Genomic DNA, 17283 nt, shown 5'->3' on the forward strand with positions numbered 1-17283 from the left:
TTAAATTTTAACTGTAATTTATTTGCACATTTTATAGTTTGTTTAATAAGACTTTATAAATGGCAATAATACAAATGTCACTAGAGCTTTAATAAAAGATAAGAAGGATTCTAGGTATTAAAGTCCAAATTGGTTCACTTAGGAATTACAAAATTGTCACTTTCTTTGGTTTATTTTGAAAAACCACAAGATTGGCTTAACAAGGAGATCTGAGATATACACATCAGAACTTGGTTTGAATAGTTTCAACCTCTTTGATCCTCACTCATATAGATACAGAACTGAAATTTAAATACCCACTAATTTATGACGTAGGACCTTTGTAGGAATTCTGATATAAAGCCTTGCTTTACCCTGACTGGGTAGCAGCAGCACTTGTTTTGTTTTGCTAAGATTTATTTATTTTATGTATATGAGTATATAGTAGCTGTCTTCAGACACACCAGAAGAGGGCTTTGGGTCCCATTACAGATGATTGTGAGCTACCATGTGGTTGCTGGGAATTGAACTCATAACCTCTGGAGAGCCGTCATTGCTCTCAACCACTGATCCATCTCTCCAGCCTCACCCTTTTGTTTTCCTGTAATTTTTTGAGTGTTCGTTATTTTCATTTTTTCTGTGTGTATTTTGTCAGCATGTACAGTGCTCTCAAGTCCAAAAGAATGTGCCAGATCCCCTTGAAACTGCAGTTACAGATGATTGTTAGCTGCTATATGGGTGCTGGGAATTGAACTCCATTCCTTTGGAAGAAGGGCAGTCAGTGCTCTTAACTCATGAGCCACCTCCCCCGACAAAACAGATTTTTATATCACAAAAGAAATAACAGCTTGCAATAACATAATGTGACTCTGGAGAGCAGGTATTAGAAATGTATAAGACAGAAATAACTTGACTGGGGCTTGGAGAGAGGGTGCTCACACAGTTAGGAGTACTTGCTGCTCTTGCAGAAGACCAGAGTTTGGGTCCCAGCTGGGGTTTGACACCCTCTTATATTCTCCACAGGAATGACCCCAGGTATACATTCACACAGATATATATATATACATAAATAAAGTAAAAGTTAAATAAATATTAAAAATAACCCCAACTATCATATGGAGACATTAGAAGGCATTTAAATGGAGGACCTAAGAAAGATTTCTCCCTCTTCAGTACAGATCAGATGTCAGAATTCATTCTATGTCTGCTTTTTATAGGCATATTATCTTCTTTTGGTTTGCGTACTGGTTAGTTTTGTGTGTCAACTTGACATAGCTGGAGTTATAACAGAAAGAAGCCTCCCTTGAAGAAATGCCTCTGTGAGATCCAGCTGTAAGACATTTTCTCAATTAATGATCAAGGAGGGGAGGGCCCATTGTGGGTGGTGCCATCCCTGGGCTGGTAGTCCTGAGTTCTGTAAGAAAGCAAACTGAGTAAGCCAGGGGAAGAATCCAATAAGTAACATCCCTCCATGGCCTCTCAATCCTGCCCTGTGTGAGTTCCAGTCCTGACTTCCTTTGGTGGTGAACAGCAATGTGGAAGTGTAAGCTGAATAAATCCTTTCCTCCCCAACTTTCTACTTGGTCATGATGTTTGTGCAGGAATAGAAACTCTGACTAAGACAAATTGGTACCAGCATGGTGGGATATTTCTGTGACCACTTGGCCATGTTTTGGGGAGGATTGTGGAAGGACTTTGGAACTTTGGGCTAGAAGAGCCACTGGGTGTTAAGAACTCTGGGATGTTCTGCATGAGCTTGGAAGATAATGTTGAGAACAGTGCAAATGATGGAGGCCTGGCTTGTGAAATTTCGAAGGGAAGATTAAAGACTCTATCAGGGCTGTTGCTGTTTTGATCAAAGATTCTGTGGTTTGCATAGTTGGGACTGAAGAATCAGCAGTGATTAACAAGACACCAGAACTACTAAAGTGAAACCTTTGTATTACTGGGACAATGGATGCTGGTTAGCTGGAGCTAAGAAGAGATCTGCATCGCTAAGGTGAAATCTTCTGGGAAGTGTTTTCTGAGAGCACAGAGAAGCTTTGTTCCAGAAGTACCTCGTGTTGGCAGCCCTTGGTAATGTATAAGAATCACCCAGGTGGTACTGGTTTTGAAACATGAAGGGGTGGCAGCTGATCCTTGGCACTTTGAGAGGGCAAGAGAGGCCATTGGTGAAGGTATAGCCTCAGTGGCAGTTGAAGGCCCAGGACTGAAGGGGTCATGCAGAGAAGTTGAAGCTTATCACCATGAAAAGAGCTTAGGAGAGGTGGTTTGTGAACGTGCAATCCAGTTGCAGCAGAAGACAGCAGTGTTTTGGAGATTCCAGTACCATGAGATGACGACTAAGAACAGCAGCAGCAGTGGAGTGCAGGCAGCTGGAGCCTAGAAGACAAGGTGTGTGCTACAAAGGGCAGGTCTAGAGAAGTGACCCAAGCCCTTGGAGAAGCCCAGAAGATCGTGAGTGGATCCCAGACATTGGACAGTTAGGTTTGATATTGCTTTTGATTGTGACTGTGGCCTGATATTTTTCCCTCTTGAAGTAAGAAAGTATTTTAGTGGAGTCCACTGTTAAGAGACTGGATTGTAAAAAGACTGAAATTCAAAAGAGATTGGATATTTTAAAGGGATTGAAATTTTAATATGTAAGAATTTGTAAATACTGTGGGATTTTTAAGTTTATTTAGATCTTGGGGATGAATAAGAAAGTAAAGGTTGAGGTTTAATATTGACATGTTTGTGTGTCAAGTTGACAAGGGGTGGGTTGTTCTGGCAGGTTTTGTGTGTCAACTTGACACAAGCTGGAGTTATAATAGAGAAAGGAGCCTTTCTTGAGGAAATGCTTCCATGGAGATCCAGCGGTAAGGCATTTTCTCAATTAGTGATGAAGGGGGGAGGGCCCATTGTGGGTGGTGCCATCTCTTGGTTGGAAGTCCTAGGTTCTATAAGAAAGCAAACTGAGCAAGCCAGGGGAAGAATCCAGTAAGTAATATCCCTCCATGGCCTCTGTATTAGCTCCTGCTTCCTGCTCTGTGTGAGTTCCTGCAATGACCTCCTTTGGTGGTGAACAGCAATGTGGAAGTGTAAGCTGAATAAATCCTTTCCTCCCCAACTTGCTTCTTGGTCATGATCTTTGTGCAGTTCAAAACCCTGGCTAAGACAGTTTGACTATTGATTGATGTGTGAATATACTATTGCTGTGTGGATTGACAACAGTAACTTCTCTGTGTTGGTAATCACAGCAAAATGCACTAGCTGCATTTCAGACAAGAGCACTAGGGCTCCACTGTTTTCCTGTAAGCATTGGATCAGTTATTTCTGATTGGTTTGTTGTGTTTCTAGGGCTTCAAAGTTTATATTTGCATTTTTAGTCAGTAAAATTTTAGTTAATAAAGCTTTTCAAGTTACATGATCTTATCCAAAAAGATAAATGTCCTTTCAGATACTCCCAGAAGCATGTGGTCTCTGAATTGAGGAGAAAGTATTTAAAATGGTCTAATTGTTGAATTGTTACATAGTGTTTATATTCAACAATTACTGTTCAGGCTAGGGATTGAGTAAATATGTTACTGACTGACCAAGTAAAAGTAACACAAAAAAAAAATTCTCAGTTATTTGTGGTATAGAAATACTTTTTTACATACAGTTAAGGGAAGTTTTCAGAACTTGTCATGGGACTATGGAGAGTGTTAGGATTATTGAAAGTTCATTATATAGGCCATGTATTTATACTGTTTCATTCATAAAAGAATATTTATATGGACTGAGTTAGGCTTTAACAGATTCTGAGATTGGCTTGAGGATAAATTAAACAGTAAAGGCACCGGGGACTGCAGAAATACTCAGAGGTTAGGAGCATCTTACTGTTCTTCCAGAGGTCCTGAGTTCAACTTCTAGCAACCATATAACAGCTCACAACTGTCTGTAACTGCAGTTATAGGATATAACACCCACTTCTGCTTTCCAAGGGCACCAGACCCTACTTGTACAGTACATACATGTAGGTAAAACACCTATATATAAAATTAAATTTTGAATAAAAGTTTTAAAAATAAAATAAAAATCCCCATAGACATAGTTTGAAAAGTAATAAAGGGAGTTCCTGCAAACTCAGTGGCTTTGAAAAGGGATAAGAACGTATTAGATGGAGAATGGGGATAGACACTTTGAAGGCTGTAGGTATTCATTAGAGCTTTCCTCTGGTCATTTGTAAAGAGAGGAGTCACTGCTTAAGACCCACGTGGTGAAAAGAAGGAATGGACCAACTCCTGGAAAGTGCCTTCTAACTTCCTTACACTACTACATACTCATACACAAAGTAGTTTTTGTTTCTGTTGTTGTTTTGTTTGTTTTTACTGTTTTAAGAAAATGAGAGCTGGAGAGGTGGACCAATAGTAAAGAGTATGTTTGGCCTGACATCCTCTTCTGAACTCACAGTCTCTGCACTTACAATATGTATTTACCCCCACACAGACACACATAATTAAACAAAGCTAGGCATGGTGGCACACACTTTTAATCCTAGCACTCAGAAGGCAGAGGCAGGCAGATCTCTGGGTTCAGTGCCAGCCTATTCTACATAATGAGTTCCATGCCAGCCAGGGTTACATAGTGAAGCTCTCTGTCAAATAAATAAAAAGATGAGCTATCCAGGATATAAATTTCCAAGGTCCAAATCTAGGATAATACAAGTTATGTGTCATGCGTGCTAACAGATTGAGTCAGTAGAACCAACTTGCTACATGGAGAGCAGCTTTGCACCATCTGTTGAGCAGCTTATCCCCAGGACGATGCTGAAAGGGGTGGGGACACTTTATAGCTGAGGAGCTGTTTGCATACTGTGCTAAGCAATATCTTAAACCTGAAGCTAGACTCTGAGGGTCAGGGAACATAACCCGCCCTTATTGGACTTCAGAAGGTAGATGAGAAACTGCCTCATAGGACCTCCAGCAAACTGAAGATGCATGAGAAAGAGCTCTCTGGCATCATCTCTTACTGCCTATCTGTCCATATTTTAAGGGATCACAGGCCGTGCTATTGAGGTCCAGCCTTTCTTATGTAGTTTGTGCCATCATGGAAGGTCAAAAACACCAGCACGGAACAGTGTCCTACCATGCTATTCTGGATAGGAAGAAATGACAGCGTGAGCTAATACAGACCATGACAGGAAGTCATGGTTAAGTACAAGTTTCAATATTGAGATGATTCCGATTGTTTGGGGAGGATTCAGTCTCTGTCTCTGATCCTGCACTGTAAAGAAACCCTGGCAGTCACTTGGTACATTTTTAAAAACTCTGTTTTGCGGTGATCAGCAAATGTGTGTATTTATGAGTAATGTTTGTAAAGACCATTAGGAGTGCTTAGCTAGTCTTTTATTGAGGATTTTGTGTTTCTTTTCTTCTCTCTCTCTCTCTCTCTCTCTCTCTCTCTCTCTCTCTCTCTTCTCTCTCTCTCTCTTTTTTTTTTTTTGAGACCAGGTTTCTCTGTGTAGCCCTGGGTGTCCTGGAACTCACTCTATAGACCAGGCTGGCCTCAAAACTCAGAAATCCATCTGCCTCTGCCTCCCAAGTGCTGGGATTAAAAGCGTGTGCCACCACCGCCCAGCTGATTTTGTGTTTCTTTTAGAAGATTCAATTTCTGATCTGTAGCTTGTAACAAATGAGCCTTTAAACCAGTGATTGGCTACCTATGGGTCACTACCACTTTGTGGCCATATATCAGATATTTACATTACAGTTCATAACAGTAGCAAAATACAGTTACGAAGTAGCAACAAAAATAATCATATGGTTGGCAGGTCACCACAACATGAGGAACTAACTGTATTAAAGGCTCGAAGGATTGGGAAGGTTGGGAAACACTGCTTTTATACAGTCATCAAATAGAAGTGGAGTTAAGGGCAAGTGATTCATGTTACTTTATTTTAGTAGTAAAAAATCAGAATGGAGGAAGGTAGAATTATTGAGGCATAGGTGTCAAGTTATTGGGGTGCATTACCATGTCTAGTTCCTGAGCAGTTAGCTTCAGAATGAGAACATAGGGGGGCATCTGAGTCTGTAATTTACACAATAGTTTATTACAATTTTCTCCCCTTGCATCCAATTTAGATATTTAAACGTCCTCTCAATGGGAGTCTGACCCAGAACTTGGCACATTCTGGGAAAGTTCTCTATCATACTTATGTTCCCAGAACTAAGACATTTAAATATAATGAAAAATATTTTAGTTTTAATAACATTCTTAGTTAAAACAGAATTTCATCCCTTTGTCCTTTACCTTCCTCTCTTCAGCTCCTCTCAGGTCTTCTCTCTCTAACCCCTTACCATGTCCCACTCTGAAGTTGTTAGCTTCATTTTCTTTGATTATTGTTGCCACACAAACATATGTGTGTATACGTATGCAGAGGTGTTTACATAGCCATTTCTAGAAGAGACTCTTTCATACCCAGACTTCTGGTTCTTACAGTCTTTCCAGTCCATTTCTATCTGCTCTTCCAGAATATCTGCTGAGCCATATATGCAGGAGCTGTAGATGTATATGTTGGGGCAGGGCTCCATATGATCTATTGATCTCTGCTTATGTACAGATGCAATTTTCTGTGGTGGTCTTCATCAGCTGTAAAGAGATGTTTCTTTGATAAGCAGTGGAAAGGTGTCTGTGAACCAGAACCAAATACTTAAACCTTTAAAAGAGAATTTTATTGAGATAAGTTCAACTTCTTTAAGTGTATATCCTGATTTTAAAGGTATTGGGCTGCATAACCAGCATCACTATGTAGTTTCAGAACATTTTCATCATTGCACAGAGAAACTTTAGGCCTATTGGTAATTTCTTTTTATTTTCCTCTAATCTACCTGATAACTCCTATTTTTTTCTGTCCTTGTGAATTTGCCTAAGAGATAAACTCTTAAAGACTGGACAGTTGTTTACCAAACTTTTATAGATGAACATGCAATTTTGCTGAAAATAACTTTATAATGCTAATTGTTTTATATTAGAAGTCACCTATGGCTGGGCGGTGGTGGCACATGCCTTTAATCCCAGCACTTGGGAGTTCAAGGCCAGCCTGGTCTACAATGTGAGTTCCAGGATAGCCAGGGCTACACAGAGAAAAAGTCACCTATGTATTTATTAATTCTTTAAAATATCTTTTTCTTTCATTCTTGAGATTATAGTAGAATTACATTATTTCTCCCTCCCCTTTCCTCCCTGAGCCCCTTCCATGTGCTCCCAGTTCTCTGTCAAATTCACATCTCCTCATTAATTGTTGTTAATGTATGTATGCATATTCATTCCTAAATGTACCTGCTCAGTCTGTATAATGTTATTCACATATATGTTTTCAGGACTGACCATTTGGTATCGGATAACCAATTAATTGGTGTGCTCCCCGGAGGAAGACTTTCTTCCTCTCTCAGCATTCCTTAGTTACTTTTGTTCTTTGGGCTACAAGTAAGTGGAGAAAACATCCACGTTGGCATGTCTGTTTCTGTTCAGCCCATCTTTAGGCAGTCATGTTGGTGAGAATTTATGTAGGAGACATTAGGAGGAAACATAGTCTCACAGAAACCCCCTGATTCTCTGGCTCTTAGAATCTTTCCTCTCCATGTTCAGCAATGTCTCCTAAGTTATTTTGGAGGTGTAGTCATTGGAACTGGGCTCTTCACTTTAATTGGTGGTTGTTTTATTGAATGTTCTCTGTTGCAATCCTTATGAGTGGTGAGGACTACAGTGAGCATAAGGACGAATATTTAGATGTATTTAGGGATGATTCTGTTTAGTGAAGTACTGGTCCTTCTCTAAGATCCATGACTTCACTAGCGCTGAATAATTGGCTAGGTTTCCAGTGCTAGGCATAGGTTCCCTCTTGTTAAGCAGATCCTAAGTCCAGTTAGACAGTTGTTGGTTACCACTAAGGTATGCTTGCCACTGCTGTCCCTTAGGGTTACTGTGTTAAACTCAAGATTTAAAAGTTGAATTTAGTAAACAAATCAGCTCTTATACAAGTTCTCACATGGTCCAAGAGAGAGTGTCAGATATTCCTAGTTGCTTTTCTTTTCAACTATTGGTTTTCTCAAAGCCATGGAAATAGGGCAGTGTCTGATATGTTACTAGGTGCTCAGCCATGAAAACGTTATTTCTATGGTGAGGAGGAATTAGAGTTCCATGAAGTCTCTCCTCTTTGCATTATGCTACCCACTTGTCATGTCCAATGATGATTTTTAAAGTACTTGGAAGCAGGTCATAGAAATGAATGACTTCCCCTTCCTCTCATTTGTATAACCAAACAGAAATGTGCACATTTTTATCTGTACTAATGTAAAAGCTGAGATCATAAATAGGCTAAGGAAGCAAAGAGAAAAAAAACTTGTAGTGATTTTAGTAGCTCATATTTTATAGATACAGAATTTATGTAAATACCTGTAGCCAAAATGCTAAATATGAATTACTGGATCCCACATATACAAATTTTAATGCTTTAAAGAGCATTAAATTAAATTGGGAGAGAAAGATAGTGAAAAATGATACAAGCCCATGGAGTTGGGGGAATATTTTATAATGAAGTACATAATGTGGTAAATTTGTATATATGTATATAACATATACATATATTATATACATGTGCATATATATATTTATAAACATATACACATAATATAATATACACATCTACATATATTATTTACAGTTACACGTAGTGATCATAGATCAGTATTCCGACTAGTTCAGCACGCTGAGGTTTCCCAGTGCCCACTTTAGTCATTTACACTCCTTTAAGAGAACTCTTCTGGCTCTTTTCACTACAGATTTTGTCTGTTCTTGAAATGCATATAGATGGAATAACACAGTAGTATTGTGTGTCAGTCTTTTTCAGTAAACATCATGTTTATAAGATTCAACCATGTTGTTTTCTATCAGCAAGTTTCTCTTTACTGTATTACATAAATAAGTTTATATCTCTCTTCACACATTGATAGAGTTTATGTGTTCACAGTTTTTTTTTTTACTAAAGTTGTTAAAAACACTTTTATACTTGCCTTTTAATGAATACGTTCACTAATTTTATTGGCCAAAGAATTCTACAGTTGTTTTCAAGAGCAAAATAATAATAACAATAATAATAATAATAATAATAATAATAATAATAATTCGAACAGAATAGGGCCAGTGAGATACTCAGTAGGTGAAGGCTGTTGCTGTGCCGCCTTCAATATAACTGTGATATCTATAACCCATTTAAAAGTGGAAGGACAGAATTGACTCTACAGTGATCCTCTGATCTCTGCATACATGCTGCAGCATACACAATCTCTAACTGCATCATGCACACACACACCAACTACAGTGATAATAAGTACATTATCGTCATCATCGTTAAAATAGCAGAATGCAAGCCTGCCTCTGAAAATTTTAAGTCCATATAATTGGAAATATACAGCATTTGTCTTAGTTATTTTTCATGCTGTGAATAGACACCATGACCAAGGAAACTTATAAAAAGAAGCATGTAATTGGGAGCTTGCTTATAGTTTCAGAGGGTGAGTCCACAGAGCGGGGGTCGGAGGGCAGGGCGAGAAGAGAAAGGTAGAGAGAGAGAGGGGCTCACTGGGAATGACATGGGCTTTTCAAAACTCAAAGCCCACCCCCAGTGACATACCTCCTCCAACAGGGCCACATCTTTTAATCTTTCCAAAACAATTCCACCAACTTTTGAATAAGAATTCAAATATATAAGTCTGTGGGAGCCATTCTTTTATAAATACTACACTATTTCAATTTTATAATAGAGCTGGGGGAAAATAATGTTGACCATTAAGGATGGTATCCTATGCTTGCTCTACCTGGGTATTACATGCTCAGAGATTCAGTAAAAGTAGGTACTATGCTAGATGCTAAGGGTAGATCTTTGAAAGACGGTCTCAAACCCTGCACTCACCAGGCAATAAACAAGTGATCAGAACACAATGTTAAGAGAACATTAGGAGAAATAGAGCAGCAGTTAGAATAGAGTATCTCCTCTAAACTAGGGGTAGTAACAAGAGGCATCTTGGAGGAAATGGCATCTAATTTTTATTCTAAATATATTGAAATTAGCTACATGACAGGTGCAGGGGTCATTATTGAGGTGAGTAGGTTAATGGGAAATTACAGATGATGTTTTAAGTCTTGGAGACTCAAGATAGTAAAATTAGCTAGCCAAATGGGGACTCAATAATTAAGGGCCTTTGAATAATAAATGTCAAAGAGATTTGATATCAGTCTCAGCCAGAAGGGAGCCATTGAAGACTGTTTTATTAAAGGAGACATTGAATACACAAGAAGAGTAGAATGAGTCTTGACCTGTACAAACCACAGTTTGACCAACTACCAAATTCACAGTCCTCTAAGGCCACAACCCTCATAGTAGAGACACTTGAGGCAATTTAGAGCTACTATTACTGACGTGACCAATTTATTATTATTAAACATTCCTAAAATTCCAAGTTACCTTTAAAATGCTCACATCATAATTTAGTGTTTATCATTTGGTTTGGATTTAAAAATAGAATTAATGAAAACTGTGGTTTCTTCTATGACTAAAAATATGACAGCATTAAAAATTACTTTCCAGGATTGAGCTTTGACATTAACAAAGACACTAATGACTGGAAAGTCGAACTAAATATATAATTTTGTGTGTTTTACAAGTAAAAATTGAGGAATTTGGGATTTTATCTTTATATTAAACCTATATATCTATTTCCTGAAATGTACTCTAATGATAAAAATACTACAATTACCTTTATTTTAAAGCTAATTAAAGCCAAAATTTAAAAAGTCTTTCTTGTCATTATAGTATCTCCTTAAATTGTTTAGTTTAGTTTTCCTTGAAGGACGTTTGGTCACTGGTGATGGTTGTAATAATTCACAATAGCATTGTACTCATTCATTCACTTTGGAGAAGCAGTGACTGAATGTCAATTAAGGTGGGGATGATTGTTACTTTTTAATTTTTCTTGTAGGGAAGAATTATAACAGAAACCAAAAACTTCTGGTTTCTCTTTTGACTTCTCTTGCTGGGGATGATAGTTACTTTTTAATTTTTCTTGTAGAGGAAGAATTGTAACAGAAACCAAAGACTTTTGGTTTTTTTGAGACAGGGTTTCTCGGTATAGCCCTGGCTATTCTGGAACTCACTCTGTAGACCAGGCTGGCTTCGAACTCAGAGATCCGCCTGCCTCTGCCTCCCAAGTGCTGGGATTAAAGGTGTGCGCCAGCACTTCCCGGCTCCAAAGACTTTATTAAAAAGTAAATATTTACTTATTGGCCCCTTAGGAAAAAAAATCCCAATCCTTTATCTATATGAATACAATTTAAGTTCTTGGCATGTACTATTTTTCTTTCAAAATATTTAAAATTTGTTTTAGAACTGTTATTTGAAGTGTAAAATTTTTGTTGTTTTCTACAGAGAAGATGGTGAATTAGAAGATGGAGAAATAGATGATGCAGGATTTGAAGAAACACAAGATCAGGAAGCAAAAGAGAATGAAAAGCAGAAAAATGAGAAAGCCTATAGAAAATCAAGAAAAAAACACAAGAAAGAAAGAGAAAAGAAAAAATCCAAAAGGAGAAAACATGAGAAACATAAGGTTAGTTAAGCTAACATCAGCTTTCCTTTCTTTTTCATTGTTTGTTTGGTTGCTTGTTTGAGACAGTGTCTTATGTAGCCCATGCTGGCCTTGAATTCATTATATAGCCGAAAAGGACTTTGGACCCTGATCCTCTGCCTCCTCTTCCCAAGTACAAGGCTATTGTGTTTGGCCAGGACTACTTACAGAGACCCTATCTAAAAAAAAAAAAAAAAAGGCATTTTATAATGACAAAAGCTATAATTCAAAATAAAGATGTATTATTAATATATTTTTATTTATTTTGTTTGTTTTTTGAGACTTGGTTTGTCTGTGTAGCTCTGGCTATGCTGAAATTCACTCTGTATTGCAGGCTGGCCTTGAACTCAAAGAGATCTGTCTTCCTAGTGCTAAGATTAAAGGCATGTACCACTACTGCTTCGTTATTAATATTTTATATTCTTCAAAGTAACAATTGTCATAAAGCAGGACCTGTTAATGACTCTGAGAAGAGATAGAGCATAGTAGTAATAGACAGGCTAGTATATCTCTCTCAATCCAGAGTGATCAAGCTAGTAGTGACTGAGCAAACTTATCTTGTAATGGACAGTTTATTTCAAACACTAGCTAACAATGGCTGTGTATTTGAAGCATTTGGTAGCATAATTGTGAAAAGATTGTTCACCTATCAAATCAATAGAAAACAGAAAACCAAACTCAAAACATTTAGAAGCAAAAAAAAATTTTTTTAAGGAACACATGGAATGGAGGAAAGCAGATTCTGCCTACACAGGAATCTTAGGGTTCAGTTCAATTAAATAGAATTTTACTTCGTTTGTGCCATATTTAGAAGCTGAGAATTCACAGATAATAAAAGTCTAAGCCAGTGTTTTTGTTGCCAGGAATATTAAGAACTGCTTAAAGAAATCACAGTAATTATTTTGACCAGACCAAAACCAACCACCCACCCAAACAAACAAACAAATAAATCAGTCTGTATGCAGGAAGTAGAGGCAGGTGGATATCTGTGAGCTTGGGGCTAGTCTGGGATACATAGAGAGTGCTAGATCAGCCAGGATTATGTAATGAGACTTTGTCTCAAAAAATAAAAACAAACAAACAAAAAAACACTTGTCGATGTTTATATTTGAGATTACACTAAACTTTAAACTTTCTCTGGTTATTTGCCAACCATTATCAGCCACTTGGAGTTTCTATTTACTTGTGTTCAGTTTCACAGGCTGGGTTCATTTCACATATGTAATTTAATTTTAGGATTTTTGTGCCAATAAAAAACTCCAAAGCAACTTTAGGCAAAATTAAATGAGTGTGTATTCTATTTATGTCCTGGGATCCCAATTTGGTGATGAGGAAACAATTTTATTTTCTTTAATATTTGCTTAAAACTGAACTTAGTGCAGACACCCATTTTCCCAGTCCTGAAGAGCTGGGGCAGACAGGTGTAAATGTGTAAACATCAGATTATTTTAGAGCCAAGTCATTTATTTTAAGTTTTTGGCGTAGGGTTGATAAAAAACATATTTCCATAAAGTCCCTAAGCAAAAGGGAAAAATACTTTAGTCTAGAAGAAGTGGTGGCCTTAGAGTAAGAATCTCTCAGTGTCATCCAAGAATCTAAGGGAATGATGATACAGCCTAGAGCACCACTGGCTACAAGCTTGTGTGGCTACGAACCAATTTCCTTCTTGTGAATTTTATACTTTCTATGTTTCCTTTCAGCATAACTCTCCATCTGGTGATGAAAGTTCTGACTACAGCCTAGATTCAGATGTTGAACATATGCAGAGTTCCCAGAGGAAAAGAACGAGCTTCTACAGGGATTACGATGTTCCTTTTTCTCAGGTATTGCTTTTTTATATTATGTGATAGAACATGTATAGTATAAAATATACCTTGTAAAAGCATTTCAATATGTGATTTTGTGGCATTAAATATATCTGCAGAGTTTAGCCATCACTGTGGTCCATCTGCAGAATTTTTTATCCACCTGACACAGAAATCCTGTACCTTGGAGGCAGTCCTGTGCCTCAGCCCTCACTTTCTGCCAGTGAATTCCAGGGCCCTCGTATCAAATGCTATTTGTATTGCTTTGTAAATGCTTTGGATATGGCTGTGTTACTCAGCATGTGTTCAGGATTCATTCAGGTTGCAGCCTAAATTAAAATTTCATTCTTTTAAAGACTAAACAGTATTCCATTGTTGTATTTGCTAATTTTTGCTTTTATGTTCATCTGCTGAGGGGCCCTGCACTGCTTGCACTTTGAACTGATTAAAATTAGTGTAAAACTGTCTTTAAAACTTTTCTGCATTTCCTTGGAATATATGCCTAATAGTGAAATTGTTGGTGTTTTTTTTCTAACTTCCTGGGGACCCTTCAGGCTGTTTTTCATAGACTGCACCATTTTGCATCCCCATTAGGAGTGCTGAGGCAGCTTCTCTGCGTCCTTGACAGTGCTTGCTCTTTTCTGTTTTTATTGATGGTGGGGAGTAAAAAGGGAGTGTCCACGGAGCATTCCTGGGTTATTTGTTTGTTGTTTTTTTTGTGTGTGTGTTTGTTTTTGGCATTGCCTTTTTAAGGTGGAAATTACAAGTTTAAATTGCATATTGTTTAGAAATAACCTGAAAATGTGTTTTCCATGTTACCGTGTATTTGTTGGATACATGTTACAAATTCGCAACTCTTTGAGAATAAAGAATGCACTATGTATCTGGTTTACTGGAGCTGGTGTTTGTGTGGAGTGTGTAATAGACATTTTCAGAGTCTGAAGGCTTAGAAGTCACTGTTTAAGGTGCTAGCAGGGTTGGTTTCCAATGGCAGCTACGTGGAAGTCTGTTTAGGCCTCTCTCTCTCTCTCTCTGGTTTATAGATAGGTGCATTTTCACAGCTTTGCCTTCACCTGGTCATGCTGCTGTGTACTACAACCCCTGTTGCCCTTGAATGCACAGATCATCTCTCTTTATAAGAACACTAGTTAAATTGTATTAGAGCTTATTTTTAAGGCCTTATCTCACACTCTGAGCTACTAGGAGTTATGACTTCTGCATAGGAATTTGGGAGGGATACACTTCAACCTGTAGTACACCAAAACACTTCATTCAGCATGAATTCAAATTTGGAATTCATATATGGACATTGATCTCTTTAAATGCAAAACTTACTTGGAATGTTTTAAAAATGAATGGTAGGACAGTTACTTAGCATACTCTGGTGCTATCCCCAGCTCTAGAAAAGAAAACAGCCATAAGACAACACTTAGCCTGTTTCTTAAATATGTGCATTGTATGACCAAAATCCTTATATACATATTAATTAATCTTCTATTAGAAAAGCACTATTCTTATCTACAAGAACTTTATTCTTTTTCTTAATTTGATAGTACCAATTTCTTTTGAGTTTAGAAACAAAATTAGCCTGTTTCATTGTATGTTTTATCTTTTTTGTTGTCTTTTTTAAAATTTTGATTTTATTTTGTGTGTACATTTTTTTTTTCTTTTTGGTATTTCAAGACAGGGTTTCTCTCTGTAGCCCCGGCTGTCCTGGTACTCACTCTGTAGACCAGGCTGGCCTTGAACTCAGAAATCCGCCTGCCTCTGCCTCCCAAGTGCTAGGATTAAAGGCGTGAGCCACCACCGTCTGGCTTGTGTGTACATTTTTACACCGTGTACATGCAGTTCCCCCAGGGGACAGAAGAGGACTGGAGTTACCGATTGTTATAAGATGCCATCTGGGTGCAAGAGACTAAATACTGGTCCTCTGGAAGAGCAGCGAGTGGCATTAACTGCTAAGCCATCTCTCTACCCCTATTTTTTTTTTAAAGACTTATTTATTTAGTATATGTGAGTACACTGTAGCTATCTTCAGACACACCAGAAGAGGGCATCAGATCTCATTATGGATGGTTGTGAGCCACCATGTGGTTGCTGGGATTTGAACTCAGGACCTCTGGAAGATCAGTCAGTGCTCTTAACCGCTGAGCCATCTCTCCAGCCCTCTACCCCTATTCTTTGTCTGTGTGTGCACAAATGTACATGTGTTGCAGATGCATTTGTTCCTGTGTGGTACACATGAAAGCCAGAAGTCAACTTTGGCTTTCATTTCTCAGTCACTATCACGTTGCGTTTTTTGTTTGTTTTTTTGAAGATTTATTTTTAAAGATGTGTAGATGTGGGGAAGGTGTGTGCAGATTAGTGCTCTGGCGGCTAGAGGTATTAGTTCCCTGGAACTGTCTAACATGAATTCTCAGAATCAGACTCAAGCCTCTGGAAAGGAAGTGAAGTAGGGTATGGAAGTCACCTGTGACTGTTGTGTTCAGGTTAATGTTTGCATCTATTAACACTTGTTTTATGAGATGAGGTTCACTTGTGTTTAGAATTGTGATGCCCTCTTGATGGATTGTCCCTTATTCAGTATCTTTTTTTCTCTATCTGGCTATCCTGGAGCTCAGTCTGTAGACCAGGCTGTCCTGGAGCTCAGTCTGTAGACCAGGCTGTCCTGGAGCTCAGTCTATAGACCAGGCTGTCCTGGAACTCAGTCTGTAGACCAGGCTGTCCTGGAGCTCACTCTGTAGACCAGGCTGTCCTGGAGCTCACTCTGTAGACCAGGCTGTCCTGGAACTCAGTCTGTAGACCAGGCTGTCCTGGAGCTCAGTCTGTAGACCAGGCTGGCCTCAAACTTAGAGGTTTACCTACATCTATCTCCCAAGTGCTGGGATTAAAAGGTTGTACTACCACTACTGGCTTTTTTTTTCTTCTTCTAATATTTGTGTATAAAGTCTATTTGGTCAGATATTAGAACAGTGTTACCTATGTATTTCTTATTTCTATTTTCAGGGAATATCTTTTTAATTCTTTTACTCTAAGATTTTACATGTCTATGACTTTTTTTTTTCTTTTACAAAATTTGTACAGATTAAAAGAATTTTTTCCATGTTTTTGTTCTATTAAAAATGGATTCTTGGGCTAGGTGTGGTGGCATATGCCTTTAATCCCAGCACTCATAATTGTAGGCCAAAATTTTTGTGGGTTAGTATTTATGTTTCTCTTTTGGTTGCCTTTCAGAGTACCTTTCTGCACCAAAGGCACTAGAACTTAGGGTGAAGCTCCATGTAGGCACCAGCTTGAGTTCTTCATGTTCAATAAGTTGTGTGAGTGTTATCTTTAGCAATGGGCCTCTGCTGTCAGTTTGTGGAGAGCAATTCTGTCCTAGCCTTCTGTCCTAGCACCAGCCTGTGTTGTTTGGGGATTTCCATTGGACCTCCTTGTGCAATTACTCAACTGAGTGCAACCCAGTCCCAGTAATGGAAACTTGTTTAATGGCAAGAGATGAACAGTTGGGGTTCTGTCTTCTCCATGATTAGAAGATCTCATTAGGATCACCTTCATATATTTTAGGAAGTTTCCACTGCACTAGGTTTCCATATCATTCTTCAAACAATCCTCAATTCCAGGCGTCTCTCCTTGCTCTCCTCCCTCAACCCTATCTTTCCTCTCCCTCCCCACCCAGTCCTCCCATTATGTCCCCACTCACCCCAAGTTCATCCCTATTGTATTTGAACTTTCTTTTTTTCGTTTTTTGTTTTGTTTTTTTGTTTTGTTTTGTTTTGTTTTTAACTTATAAAGTCCTCTTCTTCAAACTTGATACAAGAGTTACAAATGTCAAGCAACGCATTCAGTCTCAC

The 17283-nt window shown here is 38.2% G+C and overlaps 1 protein-coding gene across 1 annotated transcript in view; it reads left to right on the forward strand.

Annotated features, from left to right (window-relative positions):
- Window positions 1-17283, forward strand: part of Zc3h6 (zinc finger CCCH-type containing 6) — a 56739-nt gene that overhangs the window by 12797 nt on the left and 26659 nt on the right. Inside the window, exons 2-3 of the mRNA XM_031371860.1 lie at window positions 11426-11606; window positions 13325-13447. Of these exons, the coding sequence (XP_031227720.1) occupies window positions 11426-11606; window positions 13325-13447 (304 nt within the window). The remainder of the gene's footprint in view (window positions 1-11425; window positions 11607-13324; window positions 13448-17283) is intronic.

Source organism: Mastomys coucha, unplaced genomic scaffold (genome assembly GCF_008632895.1).
Source record: "Mastomys coucha isolate ucsf_1 unplaced genomic scaffold, UCSF_Mcou_1 pScaffold15, whole genome shotgun sequence".
Taxonomy (NCBI): domain Eukaryota; kingdom Metazoa; phylum Chordata; class Mammalia; order Rodentia; family Muridae; genus Mastomys; species Mastomys coucha.